Genomic DNA, 25,210 nt, shown 5'->3' on the forward strand with positions numbered 1-25,210 from the left:
TCTTATTAGTCAAGAAAGACTTGCCTTTCACGTGAACGAAGCAGTCTGCTGTTTGGATTCCACTTCTTTCTCCAGCATAATAAAATGCATCTTTCTTCAGGTTTTGAACAGGGTTGTTTTCCTGCAGCACTCCTTTATATAGCATCTTTAGATAGTCCTCTCCGTAATAGTTGCAGCAGACTAGATATATTAATGTGGCAGCAACAGTATAGTCATCTGCATTCAAATCTCACCTTTGTTAAATACCTTCTGAAAAGCCTTGGACAAATCATGTGTCAGAATTGTGATCTAAAGGTGCAAATAACAGATAGATAGATTAGATAGATAGATAGATAGATAGATAGATAGATAGATAGATAGATAGATAGACACCGTATATACTCAAGTATAAGCCGACTTTTTCAGCACATTTTTTATGCTGGAAAAGCCCCCCTCGGCTTATACTCGAGTGAGGCAGGCGGCGGAGGGACAAGCGGCCCAAAAGGTGCCTCGGCTTATATTTGGGTTGGATTATACTCGAGTATATACGCTGTATGTATATATGTATATATATATAGTAAGTGTTATTGTTTTGTCTTTATTTTTTAAGAATATATTTACCATACTCATTTGAAGAGGCCTTGTGATTATTACTTTTTTTGAGGGTGTGTGTCTTCAAATAAAAATACATGAACTGTGGAAGAATAATACTACTGAACTATTTTAGTAAACTCCCCCTGCCCCCAGAACTGCCCACAGCTTAGTCTACCAGCTCCTGAAAGGAGTGTCTTAGCAAAGTAGCTGAGAAGTGGCACAGCCAACTATACAACTATTGGTCAGTTTTGGTTTCAGCCACACTAAGGCTGCAAATTTAGGAGTGAAGCCCCATTGAACAGAATGGCAATCTCATTTTAATTTTCATTTATGGGACCAGTCAATTGCTCTGGTTTTATCTCTGATTTAAAACCTGGGGTGGTAGCAATGTTTACTTAACTTGGGCTCCTATACAAGCTCTGGGAACTCCACAAGAAGGGGAAATCTTTATAATCCAATGAGTTCTTCACTGGCTCAGATTAAAATCCAAGCTGTGGAAAAAACTTCTGCCTCCTCCTGCCAGCTCCACCCACCCACCTTTGAATTTAGCCTTCACAGCACCCTCATTTCAGTCCCCATGTTAGCTAATACAGCAAAGGACTACTGTACATTCCTTTGTGAAGAGGAAGGAGGAGGGGTAGAATAAAGAGTCTGTTAGACGCACATAACTCACCCCTCCCACCTGATATGGATAGTGGCTATATCTGAGGATTGGGGGAAAGGAGGTATGTGTGCTTTTAAAAGTTTATTTTCATAACTTTGGTTAATTTTCAAATTACAGTGGTACCTCGGGTTACATACGCTTCAGGTTACATACGCTTCAGGTTACAGACTCTGCTAACCCAGAAATAGTGCTTCAGGTTAAGAACTTTGCTTCAGGATGAGAACAGAAATCACGCAGCAGCAGCAGGAGGCCCCATTAGCTAAAGTGGTGCTTCAGGTTAAGAACAGTTTCAGGTTAAGAACGGACCTCTGGAACAAATTTAGTACTTAACCTGAGGTACCACTGTAATTGGAGCAGAGTGATGGCAAGCTTGCTCCTTTCTTCTGAAAGAAAAAAGAAGAAGAAATGTCTCTCTTGTTAGCTTGTGTTAGTGAGAGTTCCATTCTGTGGCAATTGTGCATGATCAAATCCCCACAGATTAACAAACAGAATTACTATTTTTTTTCCATTTTTGGCTGGCAGCATGATGCCCTGGAAGCAGAGCTGCTGGGACAGAGAGGGGACATTTTGTCCTGGGCTGGGGGAGAGTGTAAGGAGACAACATCTAGGAGCACCAGCCTGACCACATGAGAGAGGCACGGACTCCATCTCACATGGCATCCATTATAAATAGCTCTAGCTCCTCCATCTTATAAGATATTCAAGAGAACAGCAGGTCCAGTAACAGATGGCGGTGAGAGCAGAGCAAGCACTGCACATGTTACCCTGCTCTGAGGTGGTGTCTAGTGGGGGGCCCAATTACTGTATGTTACTTGTAACTCACTGCGTCCCTTTCAGATGCAAAAGAGAACAGGGCTCTGCTGTGTAGAAAAGGGAATTGCACTATGTACAGCTTATGCCAGCTACACCTGCTGAAACCCCTCTTTTCTACACAACACTTAACAGGTGCACTATGGGAGCCTGTCTTCTTTTGCATCTGGCCTCCCTACTTCCTATAGCATCTAATATATGCACTGTTGTGGCTGGGTGCTGGTCTACTTGAACAAAAGCTTTGCCTTCGGAAAAACATGAGACTTGCAGCTCCCCAGACATATAAAGCACAAACAATTCTGAACCCCGAGCCTTGAAAATGTTTCATTATCTATTTATTTTCTTACCCACATACCCATCACACTTACGAGCTCAACATGTCCCATGTGACTTGTGCTGTGGTTAACATCAGTCCTCAGGGTTGCTGTGTTTTCAGTTCAGAATCAGTTCAGTCACTTCAGCGACAAACCAGTTCTGCTGCAGAGTTTTAAGAGAGTCATTCTGCAAAATGCCCAGTTGGGTGCTTGCCATGCATGTTCTCTTCCTGCTTTCCCATGGAACATCAGCCTCTGATGGTAAGCATAAGAAAATTACTATTTTTTCTGACTTTGCTGCATTGTATCTGTATCTGTGGCGGGGAGGGGAGGGGTGCCTCCTTAATTTCCCCCCTAAAGTCCTCCCCCTCCCCATTTCTGCAACTAGGGTTCTACTAATAACATCCTACTGTTTCTTGGGGTGTTTCTAGACTGTTGCTATTTTCAGATGGGATTCAGTCACATACCAGAAAATTCAGGTTGTGCAATTAAATTTGATTTGGAGCTCTTGTGCGCCCCCCTGCTAATAAAAACAAACAAACCTCCAGACATTTTGCTGAAGAAGGTGATGGAGAAATGTACTAGTAAGTGTGGCATAATATTTGCTTGATGCAATGTTCTCTAACCTCTCCACAAACAGAACAAATGCTCAAAAATACAATTGGCTTGCAAACTTTTTGAAAAATTATTAAGGTGAATGCTTAATAAACAAGTTGTCTTGAAGTGAACTCAGAGCAGGGCTGGCTAACCCATGAAGCCCAGTGAAGTGATCGCTTAAGGCAGCAGGATTCACAGGGGCAGGAGATCCCATTGTGGATCCTTCTCTCCCCACCCTCATTCTTGATGTAGATCTTCACCCCTTCTTCTCTGGTGGGCAAAGGGACACCATTTAGTAGTTTGCCTCGGGTGCCAAAATGTATTCGACTGGCCCTGCTTCAGAGGCTCCCTTTTGCCTACATAGCCATCATAGCTGTTAAAATCATACAAGGAGAAACTGCTCATGTCTTTGAACTCTTGAAAAATAACATTATCCCCCACCCACCCCCGTTGAAAGTCCCATGAATCCCAAAATGTATATCAAATTTGAAATTCCCATTTTGAGATCTTTACGTTTTTGAAGATTTTTGGATTTGGGAAATCATAATCTACATGGCCCAAATGTTTCCCTGCATACATGATGCCATTTACAGTGAATTTACATGTTAATAATTTCCTACTAAAAAATCTCACCCCACCCCAGCTGTTATTTTGCACTCAAAGGTGGTGCTGATCGAAAGCTATTGCAGGATTTGATGTGGATCAGATTCCAGATCAGGGTCATATAGCTGCTTTTTCTCAAAATAGAAGGAGCCAGTTTACAATGCTTTCTGAAAAGTGTGTAGAAGGTAAAGTGCAGTTTCACCCTCTTTTGATATCAAATGACTGAGCTAGGGTCAATTAACATGGCATTTGACAGGGATTTTTGTTTGGGGTGTGTGTGTATGTGTGCGTGCGTGCGTGCGTGCATGCCTGCTGCACAGCCAGTGAACAAAACACTGTTTGTGTCTGCAGAAAAGAAAAATACTGCTGCAGGCAACGTTAATGGTCTATTATTAATTTTGAAACCCGAGTGTATGAATATAATTAGTGGCTACATGGTGGTTTAAGCTAAATTTATATATAAAAGATTAAGATACTGAACTCTCCTCAAAGCTTTCTGAGAACTAGTCCTCATCATGCCTAATTTTCCCCTCCATAAATGTTGAGTTCTCAATGCGGGGGGGGGGGGGTGAGACAGTAAAAGATAGCAAATATTCAAATAAAAACAGCAGAAAGCAGATCCTCGTGTCTATGCAAAAAAAGTTATCTAAACTAAATGATTTTGGGTGTACCAGAATAAGGTGATGATGGGCTCTGGTAGGCCTCTCTGTGACGGTAGGCAGGTTGGGTGGATGACAGTTGTCAGGAACTTTGCATTTTCCTATTAACATAATGTTATGGTGTAGATGCTGAGAAATGTAGGTTTTCTGCAATGAAAGTGAGCGTCTTTAGAAAACACTGCAGCAACAGTTCTCTGGTTTCCACATACCACTAAATCATGGTTTACTAATGGCTTAGAATTATGTGTGAACCCTTTCCGGTGGATTGGCTATGTTTGCTTACTGCCAGCAAACTGCAGTCTGAAACCATGGTTTGTTGAACCTTGATTTGATGGTATATGCAAACTTGGCACGCTTTGTAAACCATGGTTTGTTTGACCACTACACTCCAGACACTCACCAAACAACAAAGGCTGTACAGCAAGCAGCTGTAAAACAAAACAAGCTTTAAAGAAACAATTCATGGTTTATTTGTCAACTGTGCTTAACTTTGTTAAACAAACCATGGCAGGGCATTATGCATGAAATTGGCCAGTGTGAATCCCTGGCATCTCCAGGTAGGGCTAAGAAACCTTGGAAAGTCATTGTGAGTCAGTGTAGACCAGGGGTTGTCAACCTGGTCCCTACCGCCCACTAGTGGTGTTTCAGGATTCTAGGTGGACAGCAGGGGTTTCTACAGCACAAGCTGAATCCTCCTTCCATCGAGCACTGGTGGGCGGTAAGGAAATTTTACCATCAATAAAGATGCATTAGTGGGCGGTAGGTACAAAAAGGTTGACTACCCCTAGTGTAGACTAAGGTAGTTCAACCTGTGGCCTTCCAGCCAAATTCAAGAATAATAATCTTAAGATCTTAAAAAATTATCATTTGTGTCATGGGTTGCTAACAAAAGTGCATACATTAAATTTGTTTAATAATTAAATCAATTAAATATATTAATTGTGTATTTAATTATATATATTTAGTTACATATATTGTGTATATTAAATGATATTAAATATATTGTGAACAGTTTAATTCATGATATGGAAATTTAATTGAGTGTGTGGGCCACAGGTTCTGTGCTGAAGTACTTTTCCATCCCAAATAGTATAAAAAGTTAGACCGCCTTTATATAGACAATATTTCACTAGATGTCTCAGTGGTCTGATTCAGTATAAAGCAGCTTCCTAAATTTCCATGTGGGGGATCAGTCTTACTACAAAGAGACTGGACAAAGAAAAACATGCTCATACCTTTAAGCAGGCAAACAAATAAAACTGGAAGGGACATTCTTCAGTGCTCTGTGTGTGTGCGCGTGTGTGTGTGCGTGTGTGCGTGGTAGGGACAGTCTTCCAGGATGAAGAAACTAAATAAAATAACAATCTCAAGCGGTAGGCATTTCTTCTGGAGGGGTGGTGGTGGTTCTCTTGCTCAAATTCTCCATTCTTTTCTCTTAAAGGTCTCATGCAGCAGATAACTCATTGCCTACAACATTAGAATACACACCCAGAAAAATGCTAAAACAATAACAAGCATTTTTTTAAAAAATTAAACATCCCTGTGTTGTATCTGTCTCCTGCAAACAGTGATATTTCAGGGGCTATGGACAATTGCAGACAAGCACATTCATATCTAAAACTCAAAAGCATGTTGGTGCTAGTGAGGAAAATCTGATTTCTCCAGGAACTAGTTGCGGTGTGAGTGCTGAATTCCCAGAAGCAGTAGCACAGTCTGGAAGAATATGTATCCCCTTTATCTCCCAAGGAAGCCTGGGGAGAAATTGGGTTCACTTTGCATTTTAATACGAACCACCTGATTTGTGCTTCCCGAAACAGTGCAGAAACTGAAACACCGGTATCCTTTGGAATTTGCATTTCCAAATTTTGCAGCGCAGTTCTCTAACCAAAATATTTCTGCAGAAATTTCTTTATTAGGAAAACATGCATTAAAATGCATGCACTAAGAAAAATAACAAAGTACACTGCAGAAATATACAAGCCAGGGAAAAGAACATACAAAAATGTGTCTATTAGGAGAAATGCATCCTAAAATGTGGACTTATTTTCATGAGGACTTGGTTACTGAAAGAATGCAAATGACGCAGAAATGTGGCAAACTGAACTAAAGACTGGGGAGCTAAGAAACTGGGAGTCACTGAAATTGACTGTGCTGTCCATTCCTACTCAAGAGTGAAAGGGCTTCCACCATTTCAGAAACTGAAATGATTGTATCCACTCTCAGCTCCTGTTGGTTTCAGCATTTGAAACCTGGTGCAATCCATCCTTCTTAAAACCCACTGAAGTCAATTGTGCAAGTGTATAGATAAGTCCCATTATTTCACAGCAATACAGCCAATATCTTCAGAGTCTCACCTGTCCTGCATGCCTGTCCCTCCCCCTTTTTTTCCTTTAAGTCACAGAAAACAAACCAGAGCTAATAGTTCTCACTGCTGAGGAAGGGGAGTCTGTGAATATTACTTGCAAGTTTGACCAACTGGCGATGTCGGGGCTGCGTTTGAGACGGACACTTGTGAAAGCCATGGATGTGCTATATGTGAAAAAGCAGGGTCTACGCATGACCAAAGCTCCTGAATATGCATACCGCATGGAGTACTTTCAGCTGAAGAACGCATCGACGATAATGCTGAAGCACGTGAAGAAGAATGACAGTGATGGGTATTTGTGTGGGGGCACTCTGATAATTAACCAGGAGCCCAGGATAATGAATTTCAGCACTATCATCTTGGCAGTGAAAGGTAGGTCAGGAACAATCATTACTTCAACAGTTAGAGGGAATGGCAGCTTGATTTGTTGGCTACAAAGAGAAAGACAAGTATCTAGCAAAATGTGTCTGTGCATGTATATACAGTGGTACCTCGGGTTAAGTACTTAATTTGTTCTGGAGGTCCGTTCTTAACCTGAAACCTTTCTTAACCTGAAGCACCACTTTAGCTAATGGGGCCTCCTGCTGCCGCCGCGCCGCCGGAGCATAATTTCTGTTCTCATCCTGAAGCAAAGTTCTTAACCCGAGGTACTATTTCTGTAACCTGAAGCGTATGTAACCCGAGGTACCACTGTATGCACAACTAACTCATACCATCAGTGCAGTAAGTTGTCATGGACTGGCTGGATGCAGAGGAGAGCTGGGAGGCACCAACTGGGGAATCCCCAAGGGAACCCCCAGTGGAAGAGCCAGGGGATTGGTGGGGGGACAGGATGGATGATGAGTGGTCAGATGGAGGAGAGGGAGCAGACCGGAAGGAGGAGGTGTCAGAAGCTGAAGGGGCAACAGGGTTTAGTGAGCAGGAAGAGGCTGTGGCAGAGGGCAGCCCAAACCCAGAGGCAGGGGAGGAGGGGGGCCAGGAGACAGAGATGAGGCAGAATTCAGGGAGTCTCCCTCTTCCGGAGGATGCCCTTAACTCTTTAAGGACAGTACAGATAATGTTAATTAAGCAAACATTAATTCTTCTGTTCATGATAGACATTTATATCTTAGGGCATGTTTGGAGAAAGACTTGCAAATGGCAAAACTTGCATCCACAACCGTAGGATAGCAGTTGGGTTCCTGATTTGCTCTTCTTCACCATAGGCTTGTGTGGAAAGTAACAAAACATGTTTCTCTCTTTCTATCTCTAAAGAGACCTCAGCTATGAACCTAACAGAGTGTCCTTCATTTCTCTGGGTGCCATATATCCTTATCTTCACGTCACTGCTCTTGCTTTTTGGACTGGGATATTTTATCCTATCTCGTATAGATGTGAGTATGGCTAACACTTTCCTTTATGTTAGCTGAGTTTCATCAGTCTTCCAGTCTTCCTTTTAAAAGATTTGCACTTCCTTGAGGAAATATTCCCAAGTATATAGCATCAGAATCTCTCTCCCCTTTCCCATTATTGCTAAATTGTTGGCATAATAATGTGCCTCTTCATGGGTCTGTATGAATGAGATGGTCTCTTGGACTCAGTATGATAGTTATTTCAGGACTGAATGGGCTCGTGCAATCTCAGTGCTGAAGAGAAAAGAAATAGACTGAAGATTCAAAACTACATCAAAGCATGTTGACAGACTGAGTATGCAGAATTATCCCAATTTAACAGAATAGAAAAGCACACTAATGGCTTTTCCTCTGCAATAATTAAAGCTGAGTAATACCAGGGATGACTTTACCTAAAAGACAGGTGCTCCCATGATAGCTTTTCTCCCCCCCCCCCCCCGAATTGATGCCATCCACAACAGCATGGGCTTGTCCAAGTAGTTTTCTGCTTGATCCACGCTTTCTAGAGATGGATCCAAGTGGTTCTCCCCTTGCCTGCTCCTTTCCCAGGGAAACCCGACTCTTCAGCTCTCAGTTGGAGCAAACATCAATCTGGTGAGAATCTGAATTGCTGTTTGTTCCTAGCACGGTTTTCCCCAGAGGAAGGCAGCAGGACAAGAGGAAGTGTGGAGAAGCCCTGTATCTCGGAACACATAGATAACGTTCATCCTAAATTGTTGCATTCCTGAGTTTCCCCCGCAAAGTCATTCTGCCTTATACAGAGTCAGACCATTGGTCCATCTAGTTCAGTTTTGCCTACACTAGCTGGCAGCAGCTCTCCGGGGTTTCAGATGGTGGTCCTTTCCAAACCTACCTGGAGATCCTGGGGATTGGACCAAGGACCTTCTGCATGCAAAGTATTTGACCTCCCAGTGAGCTAGGGAGCAACATCTGCTGCCCCTGCTGCCAAGTGCTAATGTATCACAATCCTGTGATAAATTTTGCTTCCATTACAATTGCAGCAAAATACTTTCAGGTGTTCTGGTTCGCCAGAAGCGGCTTAGTCATGCTGGCCACATGACCCGGAAGCTGTACGCCGGCTCCCTCGGCCAGTAAAGCGAGATGAGCGCCGCAACCCCAGAGTCGGCCACGACTGGACCTAATGATCAGGGGTCCCTTTACCTTTACTTTTACCTTTACCTTTTAGGTGTGAGTTGCCTAGTGCTATTGTTTCAAAGTCTTTGTCAGTTGAACCAGGCTTCTCCAGACTGGCGCAGATGTCTTCAAGCTGCTATAGTAGTGATCTGTATCACTGCTTGGGTATAGAAGAGGCCAAAGCTCTCCTTTTCTATACCCTATTTTTTTCCAACACACTGGGTATCAGATCAACACATGCCTACCCATCCCTCCCCTTATCAATATTGACTCCAGCCCTTTGGGATGGATCCTTGTGAGCAATGCATATTAATTGCTGCCTGCTTTCTCCCCCTTTAACAGATCAAGAAATGCTGCAACAAAGGAAAGGCAGCCGAAACACAAAATATGGTCTATGAAGACATGACGTGCAGCCTGAGGCGCAACACTATGAATAATGTGTATCATAATTAGAAGTGATCTCTTGCCAGATGGAATAATCCCGTCATTCTCAGACCCAGCAAAATCCACTGCTGCAATATTTACTGCAAACAATGAATAGCAAAGCTGGAATCTGCTAAGAATCAGGATCAAGTATTGTTATTATAACCACTTTAATTGAAGGAAGCTCAAGTCACTGTCTGGGAAAAGGGCATTTAAATAATGCTTTAAACTTAAACTTTTTAGCAAGAATACCACCCACCCTGCTTACCTACTAACCCCTTTCCCGACACCAGGCCAACCCCGCTTCTCAGTTTACACCCAAACAACCCCTTTACTTTACACACCACCCATCCCCTTGCCTACTCTCTCACAGCTCACCCCAATCCCTGTTCTCACAGCTCTTCCAAACCCTCTTTTGAAGGAGTGAGGAACACACTTCAGAGTGTGGTCTGCAAAACCTCCCACTCTCCTTTAAACAGCTCACATGGGCGGGCTGCCCCCCCCCCACTGCTTGGGTGTTTTTTTTTCTTGCTTGCTGTTCTGTAGTCATGATGGAGTTGCAGCATTATGTCAGCCTTATAATGTATAGTAAGAAGTAATAATTTTGTATTTTTAGAAATTGAGCTTAGCAAGACTTCTAAGTTTATGAGTCTATAGGAATTTAGGAAGCTACCTTTTACTGAGTCAGACCATTGGTCCATCTAGTTCAAAATTGTCTATGTCTGGTAGTGTCTTTCCTGGTTTTCAGATAGCAGTCTCTAACAGACCTACCTGGAGATGCCAGGGATTATACCTCCGACCTTCTGCACACAAAGCAATGGTCCTTTCTTCAGACCTCTGTTGCCAGAATGAGCGATAAATATTTCAATCAAGAATGTGCTATAAACATTTCAGTCAAGAATGTGCTATAAACATTTCAATCAATCTCCATCAAAAGGTATTTTTTGAGGCATCTCTCACCACAGGATATCCTCCTTGCACAATTTTGGTTTACATTCCAACAATGACATTTCCTAATGTTACCATACATCCTAGAAAGACACAAATATATGTGGTGCACACTTGTACAACAAATGTTCTTACCAGCCGATGAGATTTCTCTTCCTAATGTCTTCCAGATGCCATGATATTCATGGGTTTCTCTACTCCTCCTTCTGGGACTAGTCATCCTAGGAGTTTGTTTATGTATACTTTCTTGCAACCCACTCACTGATGTCACCTGAGGTTCCACACATGCCTTGGAATTCTGTTGTTATCATACTTTGACCTGGAGAGCCTATTGGTAATCTGGTTTATGATTAGATGATGTATTATACCCTGTACTTTTTTCTCCATGTCTGTTTTCCGGCAAATACTATGGTAACTGGAATGCCAGTTAAATGAATGAGCGACAGTGATTCTTGGAAAGCTTGCAGAACTGTTTACTTGGGGGAGGCACGAACGACATAGCTGGGCAAGCACGGAAATGTATGGACTGATGAAAGTTTCTGCCCATACATGACGACCATTATTCAAACACTGGGATAATGTAAGATTTGTAGGAACAAGTTTTGGTGTAATGGGTGAAGTCATCAGTCTTTTCATAACTAAATAAATGCATTTATGGGGAAAGGAAAATGTTTTATCTTTTTTAAAATGGTAAACAAATAAATCATAGTATTTTATAATACTTACAAGGGGCTTGCATTGCCCTGCTTGCATTGCCTGCCAACTCTTTGTTCCCCTCCCCTGTGTCAACAAGGGGAGCATGGATGCATCAGCAATTGGGGAGGGGAAAAAAGGAGACCTTTTTTTGCATCAGCGGCTGAAAGGATCACTGTGGGCCAGGCCTGTCCTGCCTGTTCCTTTGCAGTGCTGGAGGCTGCCTGGTGATGGTGGAAGAAGAAGCAGCGGCACAGGAGGCAGGGGATTTGACCTCAGGTGGCAAAACGTCCTGGGCCGGTGCTGGAGCTCACAGATCTTAGGAACACTAGAAGTTTTGTAAAGTGAAGGGGTTGGCACAGAATGGGAGCCTTATGTGTGGCACCTCTTTTGGTGAGCAAACAGCCTAGCAAGGTGTGCAGGTGCTGTGCACTCTAATGACAGGCTTGAGCAACACTGAGCAAAACAAGCTTCCTGGGTTCAGAGCCACTGAGAAGACCACAGACCCCACTTTCTTGCAAATGCTCCTGTCTATAGCACACTCTTTTTGCTCAGGAAATGCACTGGTGAGGGGCAGCTGCAATGTGGTTGAGAGACATTTATAAGGTTGTTTTGACACCTGGACTGTAAGATGGTTTAGAAAAATAATAATCAGCGGCTGGATCTAGACACATCAAAGAAGCGTTTCAGTTTAAAGCCGTTGTAAATTTAAACAGGGAAAACAGGTAGAGAAAAATGGGACTCCACGTTGTCATTTGGTGGCACAAAGTTATATTGCACTTACAACACATATAAATCGCTTTTTCTTTACCAGTCTAGCTGAGTCCAGTGTGATATTTGGCCGGCTGAGTATATACTTTAAAAATCCATTTCAGTTTCTAGATTGCGAAGAGCGTGGTAACTCATTGCTTATTTATTTAAAGTATTTCTGTAACATCCATCAGTAACATTCCTGGAACAATTTGCAAAAAAAAAAAAAAAAGCACTGTAAATTGAACAAAAGCTGCACAATTTAAAAAGCGGTTAGCTGGATTGAAATAACACCTGAAAAGCTCAGGAAAATAAAAAGGTCGTCACCTGGACAGATAAGTGTATAATGTAAGCGACAGATAAAGGGAGAGCATTCTGCATTTGTGGTGCCACCAATGAAAAGGCCATCTGCCTCTCCTAAGGGACACCTTCATGAGGCCTATTGTTGAAGCTCTTCAAGTCTCCGTTCATGGTGAGATACATGGGCTTCAAGTTAGAAATGCCACATTGCAGACTCGGCCTCTGATGTTACCCCTGAATTGGTGTCAATCATTTGGTGGGTTTCCATGTGGCCAGATATGGATTCATATCCCTGGAAGCGGAAAGCATTAGCAGTGTACATCTCACATGCATATTTCAGGAACTAAGTGAATACCTTTTTGTTAACCCAGGGCTTCTAAACATGTGCTCCAATACAACCCCTAGGCTGCTGTTTTAATGTCCTTGTAAAAAAACAGCCCAAACCCTAATGATCACTTAGTGTGGTGTTATGATAAACTCTGTCTGGTTTTATTGCATCCCTGCTACAGAAAAGTTTTACATAGTTCATGGTCAAGATGCCAAGGAAAATAACAAAGGTAAAAAAGCAACAGCCCAACATAACATAGCTTTAAAACAAGACATTAGATAATACCATAGCAAAAATTTTCCAGTAAATGACCTTCATGGTCCCTTTCAACTCTACAATTCTATAATTCTAAGCTTCTCTGGCTGCAGATGTCACTGCACAATTCCACATTACCCTTGAAGATTAATAGATTAATAGTTCACTGTATCTGTCACGTAGGATATAGGACAATTGTTAGCACTAGCATCTGTGCAATGCACTTTTAGAAGAGGTGGTGATGGCCATTAGCTTAAGTGATATCCACACCATACATTTAAAGCACATGACTTCCCCCAAAGAATTCTGGGAAGTGTAGTTTACCCTGGACAGAGCTATGATTCAAAGCACCCTTAACAGTGCTATTTTCATGGTGCTAGAACTCACCATGAATACCTCCCTAGTCTTCTTATAACGGCAATGGCACCCATTTGAGAGATGCTGGAACTGAGTTCCGGTGAGTTCCAGTTGCCCTTAAAAAACTTCAGTTCCCAATATCCTTTGGTGGAAGCCATGTGCTTTAAATATGCTTTAAATGTATGGCAGGATTTCTCTGACAGGGTGTAGCCACTGTAGTGCCCAATACATGTTGTTGGGCCCCAGTTCCCATCATCCCTGACTATTGGCTATGCTAACTGGACCTGATGGGAGCTGGGACCCAACAACATTTGGAGGGCATCACATTGGCGATCTAGGATGTATGGCTCTCTCACACTGTGGATATAGGGAACCTTCAAAGACAGAAACACCAAATGCTGGAAAGCAACTGCAAGAAAGGGCTACTGTTTAGAAGCCTTGCTTGTGAGCCTCCTACAAGAATCTAGCTGACTGCTGTGGGGAAAAGCATGGTAGACTAGGTGGAGTTTGGCAGGATCTAGCAGGGGTGCTCTGATGTTGTTGTGTGGGAAGAAAGTGCTACAAAGCAAGACTGGTTTGCAGTCCCCACATATCCACAACCAACTCTGTGGGGGACAGTAAAGCACTATGGCTATTGGATTCAGATTGGGTAGACTCGTGAAACAGAGAATTTAAAAGATGTGATGTTGAATCAGTTGAGAAGGGCTGTATTATATGCAGTGCCCTAGGTAGGACTTTGGAAATAACAGTGAAGAGAAATCTGTAACTCTCAAAGATGTCTTGGCAAACATTTTCTCAAGGTTTTTCTCTGCTGTTGAGTCAAAACACTCTGCATAATCAAATCAGTAACCTAAATAAAAATAAAAATGACATCCTGAAAGTTTAGTCAATAGAGACAAGTTGTTAACCACAGTAACCAAAGAAATGCTTTGGGGATTGAACAATTGTTCATGGTTTGGAGATAAGACATAGGTCTTATCTTTAAAACACATTCTTTCACTCAAAGAATTTTGGGCGCTGTACTCCTCACAGAGTTACAATTCCCAGCAACTCTTAACAAACTACAGTGCTCAGAATTCTTTGAGTGGGGGGATGTGCTTTGAATGAATAGTATGTCAGAGAAAATGAAAAATACATGTTGCCATGGCTCTGAGGAAATCCAGTATCAGTTATGGGAAAAGATTTCCTACAAAGAATGCTCTCAACACAAGCTGCATGTTTGTTTCCTTTTATAAAAAGTATTTGAAAGCAAACCATGATTGTTGCTGCTGATCCTCTCAGGCACTCTTTGTGCTTTTCTAGCTGGCTATAGGCACACCTTTTCCGTGATCTCATGATGGTGGTCTTGTGGTAGGAGAGAAAGGGCTGGGCTGTTCGCTGCAGAGGCCCTTCAAAGAGTTATTTTTAAAGCTCAGTTTACCTGCCAATATTCTGCAAAGCAAAGCTCAGGCTTACCAGCTCACGAACTCACAAGAGGGAACAGCATATAAATATTCATTTCAGCTCAGACTTTCTTGCAGGGATGAGTCAGTGCTAAAAAGCAGAGGGCTGGTTTGTGTGCTCACTTCTTCCCTCAAGTGGTAGGATCCAAACAGTGAGCTGGCAGCTGGAAAGAGATGCTTGAGACAAGGAATGCTCTCTCTTTCTGATGTACAGTGGTACCTCTGGATGCGAACGGGATCCGTTCCAGAGCCCCATTCACATCCTGAAGTGAACGTAACACGTGACTGTGCGTCTGCACATGCGTGGGTCACATTTCCTCGCTTCCGCGCATGCGCGTGATGTCATTTTGAGCAACTGCGCATGTACGAGTGGCGAAACCCGGAAGTAACGCTCTCCGTTACTTCCGGGTCGCCACAGAGCGCAACCCGAAAATATTCATCCCGAAGCTACTTTAACCCGAGGTATGACTGTACTTGTTTCTGCATTGATACACCTAGGGTAATACTGTTTAAGTTGTCTAATCAAAGCCACAGAGTTGTAAATGTTGATGGATCTCAACCAAAACTCTCTGCTACCATGCTGCTTAGTCAGTGTAGCCAGGACGACTCAGGAACATAACTTGCTGAACAGTAACTTGATTTGTATTTGCTTTTATAATAAACAGAGTATAGCGCAGCTTTGTACAAGTTACTTCTATATACAGACACAATTCAAACTCCACACACCAATCTCTGAACTCCAATACCTGACTGCTGTGTCATGCTGCTTATAAGGGAAAACTTTTAGCCAATCAATAAATAACCTTTCTATCTCACCCTTTATAAAATCATAGAATTGTAGAGTTGGAAAGGACCCGAAGGTTTCCTCCTGAAAGTCAGTTAATGATGTAGAAAGGTGCATCTCACAAGGTGTTGCAACCATTCCTCTCTCGTTGAAGAACAACTTTCCATTTGATGCTTAACTAAAGGTGTTTCCATACTGTCTCTGTTTTCTGGTGGGATTCAACCACATACTGGCAGATTCAGATCATGCAATTATAGTTGATTGGGAAGGTCTTGTTCAGCTGACTCACTTCCTCTAAAGATCTGACTTTTTGGGATAATAAAAGCACCCTGGAAAGTGTGGTAGGACACTTGCTTTGACACAACATCATCTAACCTCGCTGCTCAGAATGAATGCCCATTATAGACAGTGCCATCTAATCAGGATGAATTTTCATTAACAAACAGCTTGTCTGGAGCACGTAGGATGGACTGAGAGTTTCTGCACAGGCATAATATGGTGGGTCCTGATAGTTTCTTTTCAAGTGTGGCCTGCAGTGGACTGTGTTTGAATTTAGAACTGAATGCAAGCCATGCTGCCGATACACCCAGGCACTCAATTAAGGTCTCAGTCCCAGAAGGTACCCAATCATCCCTTTGCAGACATCCCTTCGCAGTGTGGTGTAGTAGTTAAGAGCGGTAGACTCGTAATCTGGTGAACCAGGTTTGTGTCTCCGCTACTCCACATGCAGCTGCTGGGTGACCTTGGGCTAGTCACACTTCTTTGAAGTCTCTCAGCCTCACTCACCTCAGAGTGTTTGTTGCAGGGGAGGAAGGGAAAGGAGAATGTTAGCCACTTTGAGACTCCTTCGGGTAGTGATAAAGCAGGATATCAAATCCAAACTCCTCTTCACCTGACCCTCATGTGACATCAGGAGCTGTCAGGTGACTGACAGGTGGGTGTGGCTGGAGGAGAATAGCTTTGTGGCGCAAATTAAGAGTCTGGCAGCCCTAATTTGGTCTGTGGGCCAGAGGTTCCCTATGCCTGTATTACAGCATAAGCTTTCACATGTGTAAGAAGCTGGAGTTAAACAACAGAGGAATGCAAAAAGTACAGTGGTACCTCTGGTTACATACTTAATTTGTTCCGGAGGTCTGTTCTTAACCTGAAACTGTTCTTAACCTGAGACACCACTTTAGCTAATGGGGCCTCCCACTGCTGCCATGCCATCGCCACCGGGTGATTTCTGTTCTCATCCTGAAGCAAAGTTTTTAACCTAAGGTACTATTTCTGGGTTAGCAGAGTCTGTAACCTGAAGTGTCTGTAACCTGAAGTGTATGTAACCCGAGGTACCACTGTACAGCCTGTGGCAATTAAAATAGAGCTCAAACATGTGCAGGGACCCTTCCAAAGAGTGGTCATTGACAGCAAGTAGCTACAATGGCCAAATAGGAACCTCCACATTAAAAGGTAATATGAATTTCATCACCAAAAGTTGGAGACAAATTCCCTTGCCTATGTCCTGCTAATTTGGTTAGTTGCAGTTGGAACTAGTGTGCTGGCATAGCAAGTGTTCTGCTATGTGTATAGCTCTTTGTTTTTGTGAGTGTTTTCGTGTGTTTTAAAGCCTAAAGAGTCATTTGTGGTGTTGATAGCAGAGCTGTGGTTATGTGACATTTTGTCTTCTTTGAAGTGTGGCATTTTATCAGAAAGGCCGCTGCAGATCACTTACCACAACTATCGTCTTGGGTCATTCAGTACAATGTGAGCAGAGTCTTGTGTGGGTGGACTGAATATTAATTAAAACTTTTGACAGGAAAGGAAGGTATGTGTGCTCTCACCAAAGTGAATTTAACTAAGTTGTTTTGGCCTAACCCTCACTGTAATCCCCTTCAGACATTGCACACACATTTACATCAGGCCTTCACATCTTAATTTGCATGGAAACATGGGCGATCATTGAAACAAGCATATTGTGGGCTATATACACATTTTTAAATGTCCATGTGCAGACATCTAGGAAACTTCATTGATCCAGGTTCCCCAAGGAACCTGGTAAGGTGGTAGTTAAAGATGGATGCATGTAAACAGGGACTTAATGTTCAAGTGTTATGCATTTGCTGCTCAAAACACCAGCATGACATTTATATTTTCTGCAGCAAACCATAAAGAGTGGAATGGACCTTACCCTTTGTTAACCCCAACTTGTGAAAATTTCAAATGCAAAACTTTCCTGGTCTAATATCTTTCACCATTTGCTGCCTTTTAAAATGCAGCAAATTCACACACAGCAACCATCCACACATGGAAATGCATTAAACGAAAACCTGTTGGTTTGAAACCTGCATTGTATTGCATTGCAATAAATACAAGCTAAGTTTCATGTACTCAACTATAAATAACTGTACAGTGGTACCTCAGGTTACATACGCTTCAGGTTACATACGCTTCAGGTTACAGACTCCACTAACCCAGAAATAGTGCTTCAGGTTTAGAACTTTGCTTCAGGATGAGAACAGAAATCGTGCTCCGGCAGCACAGCAGCAGCAAGAGGCCCCATTAGCTAAAGTGGTGCTTCAGGTTGAGAACAGTTTCAGGTTAAGTATGGACCTCCAGAACGAATTAAGTACTTAACCCGAGGTACCACTGTACCTTAAACTCTTAGCAAAGAAAAAGAAACTACATTACAAAGCAACACGGTAACAAGCCAAGTTTGCTGTCTTTTCACACGGACACAATTGTTGCCAACTACAACATGTGAAGTGAATGGTAGCACTCTGCAACAAATTAAAGAGGAAGCACAAAATGAAATGCATACGTGCCTACAGCTCAACTAACCAAAATGCAGGCAAGAAAGAAAAACTGTCAAACGAAAGTTAAGTTGCTTCAGCTGTGGCTAGATGTGTACATTGCAATATGCTTTATTTAGGAACAGAGGAAACTGCTGCTTTATACCAAGTCAGACCACTGGCCCATCTAGCACATTATTGCCTACACTGTCTGGCAGCAGCTCACCCAGGTTTCAGGAAGGAGACATTCAAAACATTACCTGGAGATGCGAAGAATTGAACCTGGGACCTACTGCATGCCAAGCAGATGCCCTGGCACTAAGCTACGGTCTATTCCCTCCACTTAGATCTTTCCTTTTGTAGAGTTTTAGTTGCAATTTAATATGATGAACTAAATCAAACTTAATATAATGTGGGTTGTGAAGAAACAGGATTTTAAATTTAATACATATCCTTTTGTGTGAATGTTTAATCCCCAAGGTGGGAACCATGACCCCGGGTCTCCACGGGCATGAGGACTAGAGGCTATATTTGATTATTATTAAAGATTTTCTTGTTTTACAGAAGTATGTGTAGTGTCTCTCATATTTTTTCCGTGTAACATTTTTACAAATCAGTTTCATTTGTTGAGACATTGGGGGGGGGAGGGGGGGAAGATGGGGGGGTCGGGTGGCGATGTTTCTATTTTGCTTAATGCATGTAGGGTTTGGTGTCAGCGTTGCTTGTGCAGGTTCTTTGCTGTTCGCTTGTGTTCCTTTGGTGGTGAGAGAGGTTGTGGTTGGCCTAGGGTGTGGTTATTCATCTGTGGTTAGCTGTGGTGGTCTTTGTTTTTATGTGTGAGTGGGGTGGGTGGGTGTTTTGGATCAGGTTAGCCATATTGATTTGTATGCTGTTGGTGGATTATTGTCATTGTCTTGTTGGGCTGTGTATGTGATAAAGGGGAGCCATACCGGGGTAAAGGCATCTTCTTCTGTTTGTCCCCGTAGAGGCTATATTTGAAAAATAAGACTTTCTCAGGGTCCCAAAGCTAATTGCCCAGCCCTAAACATAGGTTTCCAGAGCTCTGTCTCTGACAACAGATGAGTAGATCCAATATATTTTATGGACCCTGGGATACCTTCCAAAGAACTATAGATTACATCCTCAGTGTACTTCATCCATGGAGACCCTTAAGGTCAAAACTCAGGATTTAGCCATGGAGATAGGGACAAGAGGAAAGGGAAAGGGCAAAGGATGGGATATTAGGGATCATCCTCCCTCCCTTTTGCAGGTCAAATGTCTGCTTTATTGCAGAACAGAACCACAAGGTAATGCATTTCTCAAACAAATCATACTTTGTTATGAAATTTTTACTTGCCAATCAAAAAAACAAGAACAAATTACTTCTTATTAACTCAAATCCCCTAGAAGTCCGGGGTTGATGGAAGATTGGCAAAAGCTATGAAACAGCATGAGATGGCTTAATCTCCTTTAATGCCTTTGCAAATAAAAAATAAATAAAATCTTCCTCCATGAGATTGGAGGAGACTTTTATTTAATGAAATAATTAATTAAAACATTTATTAAGGCTTTAACAATTGAGCTAGCTGTAGATACCCATCATTTACTGAACTGAAAAATCTGTAATAAATAAGGTTTTCCCTCTACTATAATCAAATGTGGCATAATTAGCCAATACTGAAAGAGGCATTATAATAAATACATTGAAGAAGACTTGCCCTTATAATTAAGAGTTAATCAACCAATTCCTGTATGTTCATTTAATAGCTGATTATTTCTACATCTATTTATTAAGGATTAAAAACTAGTCACAAATACTTAAATCCCTATGTATTAAATATGTGTTTCATTTTCAAATGCTATTTAATATCCAGTAATGAGCTGATTAAATCTAAATGGGATACATACTAGAGAACTTGGGTTTATGCGTGTGAACCTTCCATCTGGTTTATTCCCTTTCTGAGGGCTGCACAGCTTTAAGACCTTTAATGAAATCCATCTACAGAACTCCCCAGCTCTGCTTTGGAATCTCTCTGACGACAGCATCAGTGGAGAAGCCGCAGCAGGGATGGAGAACCTGTGGCTCTCCAGAAGCTGCTGGACTACCAGTTCCCATCAGCCCTAACCATTGGCCATGCTGGCTGGGGCAGGTGCCAGTTGTAGTCCAACAATATCTGGATTGCTGCGGGTCTCCCACCCCTGAGCTACAGAATTGGCTCCACAGCCACTAAATTTGGTGTGCTATGGAAGCCTCGTGGCCAATCTGATGCAAGGACCTACTCATGTTGCCACTTCAGAAAACAACAATATGTCAGGAGAGGACATGCCAGAACTTGGAGCTTAGCCCAGGGGAGTTCTCCTCTGAAGATGAGAGGAGAACCATAAAAGGGAGAGGCACAAGGGCCTTGAAAATGTTCCTCAGTAAGAAAGAAGAATGGCAGATGAAATTAATGGACTGGACTATGCAGAATTGGACAAAATGACAGGAAGGATTCAAAACCTGTGGGACCAGAGATTTACAGAAGATTGGAAGAAGTATATGAATTATTTGAGGAACAACAAATTACGCTAGTAGGACTACAAGAAGTTTTGTAAGAAGAAATATACAAAGTGTTACAAAGTAGAAAAAATAGAGATATTGGTTATGAGTTTGAAATGTAATAGGGAAAATAAGAAATGCATACTAAGAGATTAGATTGGAAAATTTTCAGACAGGACTGATGGAAATAAAAAAAAATGAATAAGATGTAAAAGTATATTTAATCACTGTTGGAAATGGTATGTTAAAAAACTAATAAAATATTATATATAAAAAGAAAATGTCCCTCAGTATTTGGCACCTGGACATCACACAGAGCAGACACACAGGTCAGGCACTGTCAGGGACTAACTTGATGAGGAAGAGTGGTAGGAGCCACCCACCCAAAAGCCCCCCAAAGAAGATGGCTTAGGTCCCAGATCCTAGTGGTGGGACACTGAGGGGCAGTCTGATGAGCTGGGAGGTACTAGAAGCAATCAAGAGGTATCAGGAAAAAGGAGGATGTTCCAGGATAGGGTTAGAGGCTGAGAGTTGCAGTGTGAACACAGACTCAGATAGAGAAGAGTCAGAGATTGGCCTTGCTATGCAGCAGCAGGACAGTCGCAGACCTGCTGGCTCACCTCTGACACCTTGATTGAGGAGAGTCCTGAGCAACAGGCCAGACAGGCCAAGAAGAGGCTCTTGCCCCCTTGACACAGCCTTCGTCTGCTTAGGATGGATCCAGAGTGAAAGGCTAGTCGGGGAATGATGGAGCTAGTGGTCAGCTTCATCAACGTCAAAGGCAAACCAGAGTGCTGTTAATAAAGAGCTAATTGAATTCTGTGCCTGCTAGGTGTGTGCCTGCCCTGTGGTTGACATAGCTCCTTGACAGTCACTGGTCATGGTTTTCCCCACTATGGTGAGGTGTCTTGCATTTCTACTTCGGTTATAATTGTTATTTCTAGATATCCTTGCAATAGCAATGATGAGCCTCGGCTGAAGCTCAGGTCTAGCAGTGATGCAGTGCTCAGCTAGTAGCCCAAGCCCTCCCATCGATCAGACCTATTCAGTGATAGTCAATGGATTGTTTGTTTGCTTGCTTAACAGGCAAGCAACACTTAATAATCAAAACCTCTCAGCAGTTTGCGTAAAGTGTTACTCAGTGGGTGCAGGATGCTATATATGTGGGACAACCAGGAACTGGTTCATAATATGAGCAAAAGTTGAAAGAATGTTTTGTCGAGAGAGGATAAATTGAAAGGGAGCGAACAGGCAGATTTTGAAAAGCTTGACAATTTTCGGTGAATCTGGTTGGCCTAGAGAAACAGGTAAAGAAGCTTTACGCCTGTAACCGAGGAAAGAATACACAGCATGGTTGTTGAAAGGCTGTAAGGAAAACAAATAGTATATTATCTACCACACTACAGGAAGCTATTACAGTCATTAATTCCTTTCCTCGGGGAACCCTGGGAATTCTGTAAGGAGAATTTTCAGCACGGCTGAGAATGGGAGAGATTGTGACAACAAAAATAGCATAAAGCCACACATATCTCTAAACAGGCAATAGGAAATGCACCCAGGAACGTTGTGGAATCCCTTTTACCAGGATGGTTCTCTGGGTGGACATCATCAGATACAGGCTGTATTTCATAAATTGTTCTATAGCGAGTCAAGAAAAAAGCATTGGAGCCCCTCCAAGTATAGCTGGCTCTCACTCCTGTATTGTACCTGGGAAAAGTCCCCTCCCCAGTGTTGAGGAGGGGGAAAAAGTAAAACCAGGAGAATGGTGTTTCCTTAAATTAAATAGCATCTCTTCCTTAACTCTGCCACAGCTTAAAAAAGGGAGTTGAACTTGGAATTTCTGTGTGTCAGTTTTGTCTAATAGCTCTAATATTTGGGCAGCTCAAGGAAATGGCCAGTAAATGCCATCTGCATTTAGTCCCCTCAGCTTCCCAGACGCTGCTTAACCGACCGGAGCAGCAGGTTATTGCTTCATATTTTATCCAGCTCAGGCACCATCCCTCTCATTTATTTCTTCTATAATAGAGCCCGCAGTGCTTATTTTCAGAGAAAGGAGATTTAACCCCTTTGTCTGCCACGGCCATGATCCCCAAGCCATGGGCTGCAGGAGGACTGCTACTGGGCCGTGAAAAACAAATTGAATAAGGGATAAAATAGTTCAGTGGCTTCAAAGCAGGTCTTGAGAAAAGAGGCTGCCCGCTGCTTCTCTGCATGATTAGCTGCCCTGGAATTGCCTCATTCCAGCCAACATCTGTTAAGGGTGAATAATTCTTTCTTGTGGAAATTCTGCTTGCAAATGAAAGGATGATGATGTGGTTAGATCATTTTATTGCTCCCAACGCAGACACAGAGTGGGATTACCAGCCCGTAAAGGAAGTAAACTGGACACAGAAAGACATGGGGAGGGTTCCTCTTGTGGTTATTATGTACTCTCAAAGAAAATCCTGTCGGAAGTAAGAGCCAAGTGGACCCTCAGTGTAAGAATTTTGGGAAACAATGTCCCAAGGTGAAAGAATCAGGCCTACAGTGTTGTGTGCCTTGCAGTTAGCCTGAACTGCAGTGGGGCAGTGCAGGCCTGCCCCCCCCTTTTGGGTTGGCGCCACTATCTACTGTTTTTAAAGACAGGATTTGGCTAAAGTTGGGGAAGTCAGGCATGGTTTTCTTTAAGGTCACCCTACCTTTCCCTCAGAACTGGAGGATAAGTTTCTATGGGTGGCAACTGAGAGGTAGACTCTCTCTGATGACTGTCATGTGAATTCTGAGGTAAAACTCACCTGTTTTACCTCATGTTTACACATGTTTTACCTCATGTTTACACACTCCAAGTCTGTGGAAGTGTTGGGGTCTGCAACACATTCATAATCATGGAAAGCAAGGCAACCCAGGAAGGATACTCATAATGCTTGTTGTTGAGTTTGATGGCCATTCCCCCAGTATTCTTATTCTTATTCCCCAGCACCATTGAGTGGTGGGAAAAGTTTCACCTGTTGCATTTCTGTCTGCCATGCAGCTGTTAAAGGTACATGTGCCCTGCCAGAAAAGAAGTAAGGGAGAATCCCTTCAGCTGTGCAGGAAACAAGCAGATAAAATGAGGGTAGGAACTGGGTAGCTTTATCCAATGAGGTTTCTAGCTTAGGGATGGGATATAAATGTTTAGACTCAGGCATAGCTTCATAATGGTTAAGAAATTTGTTCCTTTAGGAAAAGCAAAATAACATTTGCCCACTAGAGTGCAGCCATGTTAACATTTATGTTTGACTATTGACAATTCATTATAAATAGTTTTTCACAATGGGATCTCCTAAATTAGTCTCAAGTCAGTTTTCTTCTATAATGGGCAAAAAAATCCCCAAGGTTCCGGTAATAGTTTCTGGGCTTGTGGCATTGTGCACTAGCTTGTGAACTGTATTGATTGTCTTTGTAGTGCTTGCAAATGAAAATTCCCATTGTAGCATACGGTATGAAACGAATGTGTTGCAAACTTAATGCTGGACACAAGAGGGCAATGTTTCACTAGGAATTTTCTTCCTAATGTAATTGTAAGTTGGAGAGGAGAGAGAGATCGATCCTTTTCTTGTAAAATTAGCTTTACTTGTATCTAGGTAAAAATGACCCCATCCTCAGGATTGTTTCAACTAGATTTGCTCATTTTCTAAGAGCTACACTACATTTTTATATCTTTGCTCGGGACCTGCTACAAAATTAATGTGTGGGATAGGATGGGGGAGATCATACCTAACCTCCATCATTTTTCAGATGAAAATAGGTGCACACTTGTGTATTTATAGTGTCATGCTTAACCCACTTCTCTGAGTGGTTGGAAGTTCTGGAAGCACAGTGCTTACCCGGGTTTGGTTTCATTTTGAAAAGAATGTCAGTGGAGGCTCCTTGGTGTTTTGAAACTTTTAAGTGCCATTATATATGTTGTGCACAGCTTTAAAAACCCAACAGCTCTTCCAAAGGTTATAAAGTCCAGCTCTCTCAAGTCTTTGAGTCAAACTTGCAGGTTGTTTCCTTCACAGACCCTGAGACTGCATCCTTCGCTGAAGGATGGGGAAGGCCTTTGGCTAAGAGGAAGAGGAAGAATATCTCCCAGGTAGGGTTGGGAGAGATCCCTGTGTGAAACCCTGGAGAGCCACTCTCTCAACCCGCTCTCCCCCTTATGGTGGAATTCATTTACTTCATTTGGTCTGTCCTCTGCACTAGCTTCTGAAACATGCCCTCCAGTAAAGTGATCATGAACATGTGTAGCTTGTACAAAAATAAAAAAGGGTTTAATACAATGTTTTAATCTCACACTGAATCTGGCTGAACACTCAGCAGTTTTACCTCTGGATAACAGTTCTTGGGGTAGAGTGAGAAAAGAAAATACTACTCTCTAGCATACTCACCTATGTGCATTGTAGCATTTTTTAAAGGAATCTACCAAATAACCCAAAAGAAAGAAAAAAATAGGGACAGAGATTTATTAAGGACAAGCAGCAGAGAACAGGGGCTGTCCATGGTACAGACA

At 42.4% G+C, this 25,210-nt stretch overlaps 1 protein-coding gene across 2 annotated transcripts; it reads left to right on the forward strand.

Annotated features, from left to right (window-relative positions):
- Positions 1-2,460: 2,460 nt before the first annotated feature.
- On the forward strand, positions 2,461-11,150 carry CD7 (CD7 molecule). 2 transcript variants are annotated; one of them, XM_083599067.1, is made up of 4 exons: positions 2,461-2,622; positions 6,616-6,957; positions 7,840-7,958; positions 9,453-11,150. In XM_083599067.1, exons 1-4 carry the CDS (start codon positions 2,556-2,558, stop codon positions 9,561-9,563), a joined length of 639 nt encoding a protein of 212 aa, XP_083455193.1. In that variant the 5' UTR covers positions 2,461-2,555; the 3' UTR covers positions 9,564-11,150. The 2 variants fall into 2 exon arrangements, with proteins under 2 accessions (XP_083455193.1, XP_083455194.1); XM_083599068.1 differs by having other exon boundaries at positions 2,480-2,622; positions 6,291-6,957.
- The last annotated feature ends 14,060 nt before the right edge of the window (positions 11,151-25,210 follow it).

The sequence above is a fragment of the Podarcis filfolensis genome (assembly GCF_964270895.1).
Source record: "Podarcis filfolensis genome assembly, chromosome: 2".
NCBI classification, from domain to species: domain Eukaryota; kingdom Metazoa; phylum Chordata; class Lepidosauria; order Squamata; family Lacertidae; genus Podarcis; species Podarcis filfolensis.

Excerpts from the sequence above, each read along its gene's own strand:
- CD7 (XM_083599067.1), top strand. The coding sequence starts at position 2,556 with ATGCCCAGTTGGGTGCTTGCCATGCATGTTCTCTTCCTGCTTTCCCAT. Across the intron at positions 2,623-6,615 it reads TGGAACATCAGCCTCTGATG|TCACAGAAAACAAACCAGAG; the intron begins GTAAGCATAAGA and ends TTTTCCTTTAAG. Across the intron at positions 7,959-9,452 it reads TTATCCTATCTCGTATAGAT|ATCAAGAAATGCTGCAACAA; the intron begins GTGAGTATGGCT and ends CCCCTTTAACAG.